This window comes from Pterocles gutturalis, unplaced genomic scaffold (genome assembly GCF_000699245.1).
Source record: "Pterocles gutturalis isolate BGI_N339 unplaced genomic scaffold, ASM69924v1 scaffold18640, whole genome shotgun sequence".
Lineage (NCBI taxonomy): Eukaryota > Metazoa > Chordata > Aves > Pterocliformes > Pteroclidae > Pterocles > Pterocles gutturalis.
Window position 1 is genome coordinate 18586 of NW_010141244.1, and position 14804 is coordinate 33389.

At 46.1% G+C, this 14804-nt stretch overlaps 1 protein-coding gene across 1 annotated transcript; it reads right to left on the reverse strand.

Annotated features, from left to right (window-relative positions):
• Positions 1-723: 723 nt before the first annotated feature.
• Positions 724-12976, reverse strand: LOC104469462 (rho GTPase-activating protein 7-like; the record flags this gene model as incomplete). The annotated part of the gene is made up of 10 exons (XM_010083966.1): positions 724-741; positions 1303-1417; positions 3124-3343; positions 5047-5245; positions 6649-6808; positions 7504-7674; positions 8131-9491; positions 9918-9981; positions 11380-11461; positions 12879-12976. Coding segments are annotated over 10 exons (2488 nt in total), but the record flags the coding sequence as incomplete, so codon positions are not given.
• Between the last annotated feature and the right edge of the window lie 1828 nt (positions 12977-14804).

The following is a 14804-nucleotide window of genomic DNA, read 5'->3' on the forward strand; positions in this document are numbered from 1 at the left end:
CAGGAGCGTGCAGGCTGTCGCTGGTCCAAGGGCAGCTCTGAGTCCCTGTGGGGCTATTCTGGGGGTTGTACAGCCAGGGATGGGGCCGGCTCCGGTGTCACCAGGGCTGTCTGCAGGGTCGGGGCAGGCAGCAAGTCTCAGGGCTCTCCGAGGGGCTGGGCAGAGGGGTTCAGGCCACCACTGAGGAAATGGGGACCCATGGCTGGGCTGGGGACAAAGGGGGTCACTGAGGAGCCCTGGCCAGGTTGGGGACTGACGCCATGGTGAGATGGGACCCCAGACTAGGGGGTGGGGGGGTGTCATTCAGAAGCAAGGGGCTGGCTGGGGGGTGTCAGTGCTGGGGCGAGCCCTGGGGCAGGGCCATGTGTCAGCTCAGGGAGCCCCGGGACAGGCACCCCTGCCAGCACAGTGCTGGAGTGCAGGGCGAGAAGGCCAGAGCTGGCTGTCGGGTGCACCTCGAGGGAAAGGGGCCAGCAGTCGAGTGGGATGACAGGGCTGGCAGGGCAGCCGCCCGGTCCCACCATACCTGAGCCAGGGCAGGGATTGCAGCCAGGGCCAGCCAAGAGCCCCGATCATCAGACACATCTGTGGTGACGAGGTCCGAGGGTGAGACAGGAAGGTGAGTCAGCAAAGGAGGTTGGGATCAGGTCCAGTGACAGCAGCCGGGGTCAGCCACAGCCTAGCGATCACCAGGTGAGTCCATAATGACAGGAAAGGCTGAGGTCAAGCTGGGAAGTCCGTCTGTGGGGCAAGGTTCAGATTACTGGGGTCTGTGGCCAAGCACAGGCATGGCTGTCACTCCAGCCAGGCGCCAGCAGCAAAACCACAACTTCAGCCCATCTCCCACAGGAAGGGGTGGTCAGCCCTGGCCGGGGCCTCCCTGCGAGAGCATCGGTCAGCCTCTGCCCCGCAGGCACTCCCCAAGCTGGCCCCAAGCCCAGGGAGACAAAATCCCACAGCAGTTGGGGATGGAAGGGGAAACAGAGAAATGCTCTTGCAGCCCTTACAAATAGCTGCAGTAAAATCTGCAATGACATTAATGGTCTGTGTACTGGAGCCAGCAGGACTCCACCTATCACAGGCTCAGAGGAACCGGCTTCAGTGGGAGGTGTCCCTGCCCATGGCAGGGGGGGTTGGAACTAGATGATCTTTAAGGTCCCTTCCAACCCAAACCATCTGTGATTCTGTGTTCCTATGCAACAACTGGTCTGGCTGCAGGGCTCTGTCCCAAACCCCTGCTCAAAGCAGGCCACTGAGCTCAGGCTGCTCAGGGCTCCTGCCTGGCCGCAGCAGGTGACGTACCTGGAAGAGGCGGGTGCACTCCACTATCATGTGGGCCAAGCCCTCTGTTGCTGCCAGGTTCTCGCTCAGCTCCCTCTGGTCCGGTTTCCCCAGGCTGCACTTCCTCTGGCTGGATCTGGAGAGAGGGGCAGGTGAGAGGAAGGCGGTGTGAACCTCAAGGGCAACATGCCTGCTCGGCTGGCCAGCCAGGGGCTGGGAACCAGCAGCTTCAGCAAAAACACAGCGTTGGGGGACCCTTACATGCCATGTGGGGCTCTGTTATGTTACTGCAGCAAGGCCCACAGGCAGCATTCCCTCCCAGCACACCCCAAAAGTGCCCAGGGCAGCACTGACCAGGAGCAATGTGTGCCCAAGAAAGGCAAGTCAAGACTTTTTATTCCCCAAACACATCACCACGCGCTTGGCCAAAGACAGCCGTGACTCCAAACTGATTTGTGCGTAGCCTTCAGATGTCAAGCCCCTTTGATACCCTGCGAAGCCCACGCAGAACCTTTTAAATCCTTTGGCCCAAACCACACCAAACATGTTTCAAAAATGTGTCTCCTCTTTTACTTCATAATCATTATATGACATCATTAATCCTGGCTTCTGGTACTTTGATCTATATAAAAAATGGCTTGAAAATTGGGTGGAAGATAAGAGTCCTCAGCACCACTTCTCCAAGTCAGACCTGTCAGCTCCTACCCTTTGAAGTCAGAGCCCTGCGCTACGGCATTAATGCCCAGTCACTAAAAGCTAAAGCTTCAAAGCGTCCTGGCTGCTCAACAGCGACAACAAAGAGAAAACTCAGTTTCTGGTTTTGGTCCTAGTATTTCAGCATAATGTTGATGTAAACCAAAGGGGCACAGCTCTCAGTATGATTCCCAGGTGCTCAAAGCCAACTGCAATCGGGGAAGGACGTGCTGCCGCTGAAGCTCTGGTGCATCCCCAGCTGCCCGCAGTGACCACGCGGATCCCTGCCCGTGTGCCGGCTCAGCCCAGGGAGCGCTGGGCAGCCCTAAGCTCTAGTTACGCTCAGGCGTTTCCTGATGGTTTGTGCCATTCCAAAGACAAGTCCGTGGTGTTTTCTTTCCCCTCTCTGTGCTAGCCACAGCTTGCATTATTATCTTGAAAGATGCCAATGGCACACCTGACAGCTTCTGCTCTGCAACCTGTCCTCATCTCTAGATCCCCATGTGAGGTGGCTCACTCAGTACTCTGATGGTGCACCATGTCTCCACCAAAGTCAGCTGTCCTTTCTTCCCTGATACGTGTCTGTCCATACACAGGAGCACGGAGTGAAGCAAGCAGCCCTGCCTCAGGAGACCAGATAAGGAACGCATGCTCTCGGAGATTATTTGTCTGCTTTGGCCCAAGGGCACCTTCCTCCCTGCACGTACAGACAGGGGATGTTATGCAACCCAGATACTTCTACTTAGTAAGATAAATTTACAGAATCCCTGTGGCTGGGTTTGGCAGGAACGATCCCTTATCACCCAGCAGAACCAGTGCCAGCAGCTGCTGCACTCTGCCAGACGCCCGCAGGGCCCTGCAGCTGCGCCCGGGCTCAGGCTGCCAGTGCAGGAGCCAGGTCTGTGTTTCAGTGGCCAGCTCATGGTGCAAACAGCGGGCCACACGCTGCATCCCTGGGCAGCTGGGCATGGGCAACCGCAAAGAGTACGGCAGTTGTGCGGGAGGCACGTCCGTGCTGGAGACAAACCCCTAGACACGTGCACTACTTCCCCCTTAAAGCAGATACTGATCCGAGGGCAGCTGCAGAAAGCCTAGTTCCAGCAGAGCAGCCGAGGGACAGCAGCAGTGCCAGCACTGAGATGCGAATACCTGGTGGAGGAGGAGGAACTGTCCCGTCTCAGGGTGTTGAGGTGGAACAAGGACGGTGCGAGGCAGACAGCAATGTTGGTGGGGGTCATCTGGTTTTCCTCAACAAAAGCAACCACGTCTCGCAGAAAGAACAGGAGGATTTTCAAAGCTTCTCGGTTTTCCTTTGGGAGAAGGAGAATAGCAGCCTGGACAGCCTGAAACTGCTGATCCTTCGGCACGTCTGGAAACAGAAAAAATGACAAAAATCACAAGTGACGTACTTACAGAGGAAGCAAGAGAGTCCTGAGCAGGGCACTGGAACTGTAGGCTCATCCATCTTCCTGTGGCTCCAGCTCACAACAGACAGGACAAAGGCCATTATCACAGCACATCACACAAGTACAGCTTTCTGCTGTTGCCTGTCAGGATGCACATTCACACCCAGTGACGCTGGTACTTGACTTGCAATTAATCTTGAACACCGTGCTAATGAATATATCCTGAGCTGACTCTGGTTACAGTCCAGATAAGGGCTTGTCTCACCATAAAATATTGCTCTAGAATGGTATTTTGGAGCAGATAGCTACTCTATTGTCTTTTCCTTTCAGCTTCAGGCATGAAGAGAACAGATGCTCTCAGATAATTCACAGAACAACGTTTCAGCACCAGATTTTAATTCACACTAACCCCAGAGAGCCCGTGTGCCCAGACAGCTGCTGCAGGAGGTAGGTGTGGTCCAACCTGCCACGAGGATTTCTCCAGTCTGCACCACTACAAAGGGCAGAAGGTGATTACTTCTCTTTCGCTTCAAGTAGAAGCACATACACAGGACACACAAAACATGCTTCTTGGTGAGAGCAGCACTTGTCTTATCTCCAAAAGATAGTAATTTAATCTGGGCACTTGCCCAAGTCACAGGAGGCACAGGAGGACAGCGGAATTCAGGCATTTGCTGTTTGTATCCCAAAACAAGAGACAGGAAGTGGCCAGTGGCCAGGTTGGACCATCCCTAGCACGTATGGTTCCACATCCATTGGACACAGGAGTTGTGGGCCTCCTTACAAAAAGGATTTGTGGATGCAAAAAGAAAACTTACTTCAAACAAATAAACAAACCGTTTGCAGACAAAATTCTAAAAGCCTGACAGGTTAAAAACTAAAACCCAACCAAACTTTCACGAACTCTACCATACACAGGACAGCAGCAGCTCATGTACTCATGTTGATAAAAGTCACATAAAACAGGCTGGAAACCAGTCCACTCAGAAATCTCACACTTTGACCTTTTCTCAAAAGAGGAAGAAACCTGTCTGTAGCAGCAGCATCATAAGCCCCTACAAGAAGTTCCTTCTCCAGCCCAGATGCTTTTGAAAGTGAATTCCTTCAGGGCAAAGTGCTGGTGATGGAACCTCTTTGAAACGCTATTCAATGCTAGATTTCAGCTTCACGTTTCCTTCTTTTTCAGGTTGAGTCTCAAGGACAGTAACAATGAGAACACAGGCAGAAAGTTGCTGGTGTTTCCAGGCAAAGATGCTGTTTCGCAGCAACTGTGCTGGGCACCTTCATAAAGACATTTCGTCACTATAACATGACTCCTTGCACAAGCTGCTTCATACCATGAACAAGGGGACTAGGTTCTGTCCTAACTTTGCCTAAGGAAGTGACCATCTGAAAACACAGTTAGGAAGGCTGCTACAGCGTATGTTATCACAGTCATCCTTCAAAGAACAGAAAAGTCACACTGTTAGAAAACAGCTGGCCCATAGGATGCCAATGTGACACTCTTAAGCCCAGAGCCACAATGAACTCGTCTTTTCAGAAACATCCTGACTTGTCTCCTCTGACTACAAGAGGATGTGGCACCAGTCCTAGCCTGGCCGCTGCCTTGTACAGCTGAGTGTTAAGATATTAAAGGAATTGGAAAACTAGGGCTTGTGTTACCTACATTGGTAGATGTGGAGGAAGGACTCACAGAGCCTGCTAGTGAATATAGGCTCGGGAAGGTCTCGGAAATACTGCTTCACCATATCTGCCACATCAAATGCGGACTGCCCTTCGTAACAGACGTTGTTTGGGTTGGTTTCATTCATTTCTCTTAAAGACAGAATCCGGGATTTAACACCAGATTTTCGGAACAGGCCAACCTGCGGGTAAAAGAAAATATTAAAGACAAAGAGAGGAGTCATCATTCATCAAACCTCTGAGAAATAATGGATCCTTCACATTCCTTTTGATAGCCAAGAGCCTCTGGTAGTGGGATCTAACACCAAAATATGTTTGTAGCATTAGAAGCAGCACAGATATTGCTCCCAGGCAAACCATGATGGATGCCCACAGAACCAGCTGGGAAAGACATACCAATTTTCATGTTTGTTTGCTTGCTTTTTATTTAATGCAAAATCACTCTTTTTGACTTTTAAAACCTCTAGTATTGACATCTGTCAGTTTGCTTGGGCAGGCTGTGTTCACCCACTCGACCTGCAGGTTTCTAATGCACCAGTGTGTGTTCCTCCAAAAGCAACTGTCCCCTGGTGCCCACGGTGGAGCAAGCTCAGACCACGAGATCCACAGGGCTCAGGTTTGACATCTGACATGCCTGATACATCTAATGTGCCTACAGGTTGGCAAAGGGCAATTGCCATTCTGAGGGAAATTGTGATTTTATTTTTAATACAAATGTCAGTCGAGTTTCAGACAAAACCTAGATTTAGAAGTTTCCCATGAACTTGACCTCAACAAAGCCTCTGCTGAAAGTTTCACTGTGTGCCATGGAGGCTGTATTTCCATTCATCGGTTTATTTATATTAACTGAATAGAAACCCTGACCTCAAAGTGAAACACACTGCCTTCAGAAGAAAATGACTGCTCATGCTCCAGTGTGTGTCAGACTGCATCGTAACTTCCCAGGATGCACATGTTTTTGTACTTTGGGATGATGTTACACGCTTATACAATCGCAAAGCACAGCAGACAAGAAGCCCTTGCTTTAATATGTTTCATGTCATGGGGTATCCCATTTGGAAATAGCACAGGCAACACACACCTTCAAAACCGTGCACACAACTCCACTTTCAGTGAATAAATACAGACCTGAGATCCAGAAAAAGATGTTACAGGCATTGTGCTAATACCTGTGCTTAGTGGTACATTTCAGCTGAAACAAGATGAATTGTCACATTAGCTGTGGCACTACCAGCAACCACAGAACCGAGGGAATACTGACCGTGTGGCAGATTTCCTTCCCAAGGGAGCAGGGATATGCTGCCTCACCAGGAGACGACAGCTTGGCTGCCTGCACCAAGAGAACTGACCGCAGATGAGTTCAGTGCAGCAAGGCACAAAAACACAACACAGGACTAAAGGTATTCCCAGAAGGAACCAGCGTCGGTATTTCCCTGCAGGCCACCTGCTCACATCTATGCCCTCCTGCCTGCTCAGAGCCTCAGGAGGCAAGAGAGTCCCTCACAACAGCTGGAAACAGAGCCAGGTCCCCTGCAGCAGATAAACCTATGGACCAGAGCTGCTCTGGGCTGCCTCAAGTCCATACCTGGTCAAGAAAGTGGCTTCTTAAATAGTCCAGGGCTTGCAGGATGCTGTTAGGCAGTGGGTGGCTTGTTCGCTGAACGTTCAGAAGCAGAGGAACCCCAAACACATTTTTGTCCTTGTAGTCAGAGGCTTTGACTTTTTTAATGAACTTTGGTATAGTCCTGCAAACAAAAACCATTGCACGCAACTTGTTAGCTCTCCAGAGCTGCTTCAGTTCCATGCATGGGAAAGGATTGAGTTATACCAGTCACAGCCCCAGATTCTGCCACATACCTGTACACACAGCAGCACAAGAGAGAGAAAATCATTAAGGGCAATTACAGGAATGACTTCCTCATTTCAAAACTGAAATTAACTTTAAAAAGCATCCTCATGAAATATGTTCCATCCCTTGAGGACACTGCAGGCTTTTTTAACTTCTTTCTGTATTTAGGCACCAGATCCTTATCACAAGCTGCTAACTGATATTTTTAAGCCCTCTGAGTGACTTTGTCATTGTTGTAGCTCAAACAGGAACTCGATGCTGAAGAGATGGATTCTTAGCCCAGCCGGCTCTCACCTCAGGTCCTGCAATCTCTGTGCAGGACCTCTGACAAAGCCCTGGAAATGGGCAAATGAGAGGAAACCATAACATGCTTTAAAATCAGTAACAACCTGACCACCAGTGAGGAGCACAGGTGCAGTCCACAGCAGGGGAAATCCTGGAGCCACTGACATAACCCCAAAACTGCCAGGGATTTAACAGGAGGGAATTCCTCCTCTTGAACATGTGTTATCTAAGCAGATAAGGAAATCCACCTGCTTACATCAAACCCTCTCTTTCCAGCACAGGTTGCTTCAATATTAGACAACTTACCAGTTCCAGCCCTGCCTACTGGACGGGGAGTATCTGTCCATTAAAGCAGTGAGTTTCAGCAGAGCCAGCTTCTGTGTCCGGGCCAGCTGGGCTGCTGACTGGCTATCGGTCGGGATGGAAAGGCTTTCCAAGTTCACACTCTCTTCCACAGACCAGTGTTGCTTCCCGTGCCTGCGGGATAAATACTGTTTAAGCTTAGGACTATTTCCATTGTCCCAGTTAGTTTTCTGCCTGCACCTGTGAAGCATCTAAGACTCTGAATGACCTGCAGTGCCCAAACACCATATGGTTAGTTGCATTTAAGTTACACCTTATCCAGGTACTCTGGCAATACAAAATATTTCAAGCGGAAATACAACAAGCTAGGCATAAAGTCTGACACCAAATGTCTACGTGCTCTAGTTCTATGAGCATCCCACTTTCAACAAAGGTCAGAGCAGATGCAAATACCAGAGTGCCTACAGACCAGGAGGACTGGCACCAGCAGTCCCGACCCTGCTAGCCAGAACAGATTTACTTAATGATACTCCCTCCTGGAAAAGCAATTATAGTTATTATAATTATAGAGAATCAATGGGGAAAGGTTCCCAAGGGACAGTCTACCAGGGAAACACAAAGATGGCTGACCTGTTGGTCGTCTTAGACTCTGTCATGTATGTCAGGTCTGCAGAGCTGATCTCCTTGCCCATTTCACAGCTGCTCTCTCCCTCCATGGTTGGGAGGTCTGCTAGCTTATCTTCTGAGCCTGACGTTTCAAGACAGATTTCTTTAGGCAAGGAAGGATACAAAGAGGCCAAGTCACTGGCCAAGTCCAAATCCCCATCATCTGAGAACTTCTCTGTCCACTGGTCAACCAACTTTTTGAGTCCATTGACATCTTCTATAACACTGTTCAGTTCTGAAAAAACATCATTGTCACCAACTTGTGCTGCCTCCAAAGTATCCAGTTCAATATTGGGCATGTTGTCATACACACTTAGCCTGTTCTCTGCGCACGACAGGCAAGCCCTGGGGGCTTTGGGGTCTTTGGAAATGCTTCTGCTCTGGCTCCTCCGGCACCCATGGAAACTCCCAGTTCTCCAGTTGACGGAAGAGTTGTCTACTGGAGGCAGGGAGCTGTTTGTAAGTGCTTTGGGGAAAGTGCCAGGTTTATGGCCCTGTGGTATCTGAAACATTTGGTTCATTCGTAACTTCATATCATTTTTTAGGTTTTCCTGACACAGATCATTCCACAACAAGAGCTTGCTAGAATCCAAGTCCTCTGCACACACCTCTCTTCTTTCACAGTAGTTTTGTGGTTTTATAACAGGACCTGGAGTGCTCACTGTGCTGCTGGTTTCAGACTGATTGCTGCTATTGCTAATCTGGGGTGAAAAGGAAGAACTGTTCTTTGGTTGGATGCCAGAGAGGTTGGAAATATTTACACAGTTCAGCATCTTCATCTTTTCTTCATTAAGTCCTTCTAGAAGAACAGGTTCACTTATTATGGGTTTGGCCTTTGACTGACCACTCCTCAAGTTGCAGGTCCTTAAGTGCAACTTCTCCATTTTCTTTAGAAGGCTCTTCCTCTTTTTATTCGGTGACTTATCCAAAAGTTTCTCCTCTCTGGTGATATTTAAAAATTCACTGGGGGGAGAAGAATGGACTCTAAAAGTAGAGTCCAATGAAGCCACCTTAATTGAGGAACACCTTGAGGAACTCATGCTGGTTTCCATGTCTTCCAAAGGCTTCACAGTGTCACTGTCACCACTGCTAGTACTGTGAATTGAGGACACATCATGTTTCTCGTCGTGATCCAGAAAGACAGTATCCTCGTTGCTGATGCTCTTCAGTATTGGACTGCCTGGGACTGATGCACTAGCACCTTTCTCTCCTGGGAAACCTGGGAAACCTTCTAGGCTCTCGATACGAGACCATCTCTGAGTGCTCCTCTCATAAGCCCATTTGTTACTTATTGCACAGGGTTCATCATCTTCAGAGTCTTCACTCTGAGAAGGAAAAAAAAAAAAAAAAAGGTACAGTTCAAGGGCAAAGTTTAAATTACCAAAAAAATTAACAAAAAAGGAGGCTTAAATTTTCTGCCTACCTCCAAAACCCCCAAGACAAACATACGGATGTAACCATTCAGTTGCTGAAGGTCTGCCCTGAGCTCTGCTCTGTTAGTTGAAAAACATGCTGACAAATTACTCCCAAGCACACTGACAAATCTGGTAAGTTTACCACAAGAAAAATGACAGATTTGTTGTGAGGATGAAAAATTCTGTTTTGTGGCAAATTAAAAGGTTTTGAAAGATAATTGTGGTGGGCAAGTACTCTTTCACGCTTCTGTGACCAAAGCTGCCCTCTTCCAGTTTAAATACATAATAGTTAAACACATATTTTATGAGAAAATTAATGATCTTTTACAAACATACCCGTTTCCTCTGATGGCTTATTTCCACTTTCATTGATGCACATTTGTTCAATGTGTTCAACCGTCTAGGGTATAAGAAAAAAGACAGTTTTAAATTTAAACTCTTTTATTTCTTGATAGCAAACATGCACCAAACTAGTTATGAACTTCTAACACGGAGTCTTCACTATTGGCATCAATGACTGACATTCTGTTAGAGGTTCTCCATACATTCTGCCAAAAACAACTCCATGATATTCACAGTTCCAGCTTTGCCACCTTAAAATCAGAGAAGACAATAATTAATCAGTGAATTAAAAATCATATTATGACCTTTAATGGTTATGAAAAACTGTACATTGATTTAAGATTTTAAAAATGGAAGAAACTCTGAGTGGGCTTCTTAAAATGATTTTAAAAAAAAAGAAGACATTTACCTTTATTCTCGGACAGACTTTATTATCTATCATTTTAATTAAAACTTGTGGAATCAACAAGGTCCCAAACTAGTCAGTCACTTAACTGACAAACAAATACATGGCACCAACCCAGTGGCACACCAACAGCCTTCAAGGAACACTTGTGACAGAAATCATATCAAGAAACAAAATATATCCAGAGTTCTCCACTATCTGCCATGCATTAGAGATGTATGTGCAAACAGCTCCTGCTGGTGCTCCAGTTACAAGCAGAATCTGAATTCAGGTGCCCTAACAATAAAGAAAAGGACCAAACCACTTTGCCAGAAGAGTAACTTTCCAGGCCCTTAGGAGCCAGAAATTCTTATTGTGTCCCATGGACTGGCCAAGTGGCCTGGCATGGACAGTCTGGAGTTCACCTGCTAAGCAACCTCATCAGGAGAAGGCTTCAGAACCTGCAGTAAGTAATGAAGAAGCACGGCTCTACACTGGCCTGGCACTCTTACATGGGGTAAGTCCAAAGAGCAATGAGTGTGACTTTGCACAGGCAATGCGATTTCACTTGTGTGCTTTGAGCAGCTGGGGCAAAGCAATAATTTTAACTCAACGCCTTTGCTTCTCACTCAAAAAAGTATTCAGGAAAACAAAAGGGAAGCGTATGTCTTGTGCAGATCATCTTCGCTGTTTGTCTCATGGAAGAGGAAATCCCTGCACTCTCCACTATGCAATTCGAAAGAGCAAACGGTCATGCTGCCATCTGCTTGCAGGGACCTGATGGCTCTTCCTCAGCCTGCAGACATTTCACGTGTTGCAGAAAAGACAGATTTGATGCTTACTATAACGTCACTGAGCCCTTGGCTGAAGAAGAGGTGCAGACACATGCTTTCTTTACCTTTAAATTCTTAACCAACTTCAGTGGTATCAAAGTATGTGCTTAAGAGATTTCCTTCAGTCACAGCATTAGTGACTTTGTTAGTCTCTGGCACAAACTAGGGCGTGAAAAGATGAGTGACAAATAACTATGGAGCCTGGAGGTATTAAAGATGGTTCATAATGAATGCTTACCTGAAAAGTGATTCAATTGCATCTCCATCTAAAAACTCGTGATCTTTTCTCACAGTTTTTACATCAATAGGAAACTGCATATCTGTGAACGAAGAAGCTGAATCTGAAATCTGAGCCATAATTGCAAAGACTTTAAATTTTGCAACATATTTATCATAGGTGAAATAAATGTAAATCTACTTCTGTAGCAGTATATTCACACAAATGTCCTTCAGGTAAGCGAGGATCAGTTCCTCAGAGCAAGTAGCAGAATAACTGTAGGTATCTATCTGCCTGCTGCCATTAGTTACAGGTAAACACGAGCGTTCGCTGCATTTCCAGTCTTGTTTTCCATTTTTTTGTAGGGTATGATGCAGCACATGGTATCTGAGGTGTAGGGAGCCTGCCAAATCATGCTGTGCTTGACGCCAATCAATGCACCAGCTGATGAGCTCAATGTTTCAGCTTCTGAGATTTAACCTTGCAGATGAGGGAACCAGTGAGATCCATCAGTATTTTCTTATCTTGCTTTGAAAGCTTAATTTACCCAGTCAAGTCAGGACACTGCATAAACAGCAGGGTAATGCAGAGGGGATTCCTTATCTAGAAGTACATTTCCAACAAACTGTAAGATTGACAGCTTATAGAGTAAAATCTTCTGTAGTCAAAAGGGTAGTATTTCCATGAGACATCATGTTTCATAGTACACAGCTTTCAAAATTGGCTCCGTTGCTTGACTTCCAATTTTTAATTTTGCAATGATCAGGGGAGGTGTGAATGAGAGCAGGCAGAAGTCACTGCTAGTGCTTTCAACCGTAGTTCTTTGACCAAATCTCTCTTAAAAATCTATCAGCTTTTGTTACATTCAATGTTTGTAACAATAAACATATTTTAAAGACGAACAGTTTTAAGGTATAAGCACAAAAGCTGTCTGACAATAATACAAGTTCTCAACAAGTCCATATCTCCCCAACAAGTAATAGGCAGTCTTTGGAGCTTTAACAACATGAAAACATGCTGAAAATGCATTGTTTGGCTGTGGCTGGCTGCTTCTGAGTATCTGTTTTAAAAAATTACAAATGCAATATGATTTTTCCAACATTCTTTTTCAACAGAAAACAATCATCTTGCTCAAGACCACAGGCTGGAAAGCCTTAGATGAGTTTTAGTTGCAGTCAGCAAGTTGGGCTAAAAAACCCCCAAGACTCCAAGGAAAAGAGTCTGAGAAAATTATAAGCAACTAAAAATCACAAATGCAGAAATTTGATTGAGTTACAGTCTAACAATAACCAGGACAGATCTGGTCCTTTACAGAATTCTACAGAGTCCATGCTAACCTAGTTAGGATGTCACTTCTGCAAGGACACACACCAGGCTGCTATTTTTCTACAGATTTGCATGAATACATTATGGAATTTGGAAGAGGTTCCATCAGAAGTGTCCGGTTCTGAAGGATGATTTATGCAAAGAATTCTACTTGACATCAGTGTCAGCTGCCTGACAGGTCTTTGAGATCGTACCTTCAAACAGCTGAGCATACTGGGGAAAACCTGCAGCTCTCAGCCAGTCGCAGGCTTCTCTGGCTTCAGTTTCTGCAATAAGAATACAAAACTGTTCACTTACAGCACCCACAAGAGTTAGTGCTCTCACAGTGCAAGCAAGCTAATTTTACCTGGTGGGTTCTCAGAGGATCTTGTATATGACTATTTTGTTAGTATGTTACTAAAAAGAAATAAATTCTTGTATCTGATGCACTTTTATGTACATAGTTCTGGAGCAGTCATTCCGACATCAGATAGTGAGCAAACATATGATTGATAGATGCGAGCACATACTTGAAATGTCATACATCGAGGTACATCGACTGCCCAGAGATTTGGACAGCAAAGCATTTGTTATATGTCAAAATGAGTCACCAGAGAAGGGTGTATGATACACTGATACACATGTCTGTGCCCTCGCACAGCAAAGCCCGTTCAGGCATTCCAGTTCTGAGAGATGGTGATAAGACACAAACAAACCCTATAAATAAACTTCAAATGCTGTCACAACATTAATAACATTGGACACAGCCTAAGCATTCCCAGAACAGGAGTTCTCAGGAATACCTATTGCTAGGGTCTATCAATATTTATTTACTTGCCAACTACCAACCCAACTTGGCAGTCGCTTCAGCACAGCAGATGTCACGAATTAACTGTTCATTTGGTGACAATTCATGAAACCCTATGGCCAGCACTGCAACGTTCCCTCAGGAGCAGAATAGAACTTCACAGAGTCACAGAACACTCACCAGATGCCTCAAAAACATAAACATGTTTAGCACGAGTAGATGCCAGCAGGCTCTGAACTCTGCAAATACTGGGAACTACTGGGTCTGTTGCAGAGGAGAGGACTCCCACACCACGCATTTTGTATGCCTGCCTGTACCCCACCCAGCACACGTTACAACAGATGCCAACCAGAAGGCAAAGGCTACTTTGAAAGTAATGTTTTAAAGTACCTTAAAATCACACGTGCTCAGTAGCAAGAAACATAAAGCACCTTAAAACGTAGAATGCTAGGTTAGAAGAACACATCTATTTCTTAAAACTTTTCTTTATATGTACACTCAAAGATCCAGATTCCATGGCACTTCACAGACACACCTATTCAGATTCGCTGCCTGCTGTGCTCTAGCTTCTCAGTTGTGTCAGCAGTGCAACAGACTGAAGAAACTCTGCAAAACTTTACAGAACCTCCATGATTTTATTATTCTGCTTCTAAACTTTAATTTATTTCCATTATCACTTGATTCAATTGGACAATGCCATCTGTAACAAAGGCTTCCCTGCACAAAAATCTATTTTTTCATCTGAGAATAAAACAATGGATGATAAGGGTATTTCTACATAAAACAGATGCATGACTCCTTTTTTTTCCCCCTCAAACTGCAGAACAGAAACTAATTTCTTTCACAATAGCCTATATATACTATGCCTACATTTATTACTGTACTCAGTGTCATAAATTATCATAATCTTTACCATAGCACAGCATTTACTGAATACCAAGACAGGGGGCTGATAAAACACAAGCATTGTACTCACAGAGCAAAGCAGGAAAGAAAAATAACCTGTAGAAGAGAGCCAGGAGGATGACCAGTTTCACACTAAGAGTCAAAGCGATTTTCACTTAAAAAATCCCAGTAGACTCACTCAACCAGCTCAGCTGTGGAGGAACCAGAGCTGTCCTGGTTCCAGACCTCACTTTAGACTAGTCACCTCCAGCCTGTGCACAGTGCTCCGACAGGGGAGTGACTGTGGCAGAGCTGAACCTTCCCCAATTCTATTTTTAGAGCAAACCAAGCCATGAACAATGATGCAAATACAAACAGGCTAGAAAACACTTTGCAGCTAGCGATGACACTTGCAATGAATATTGTGGTGGGTTAGCCCTTGGCTCAG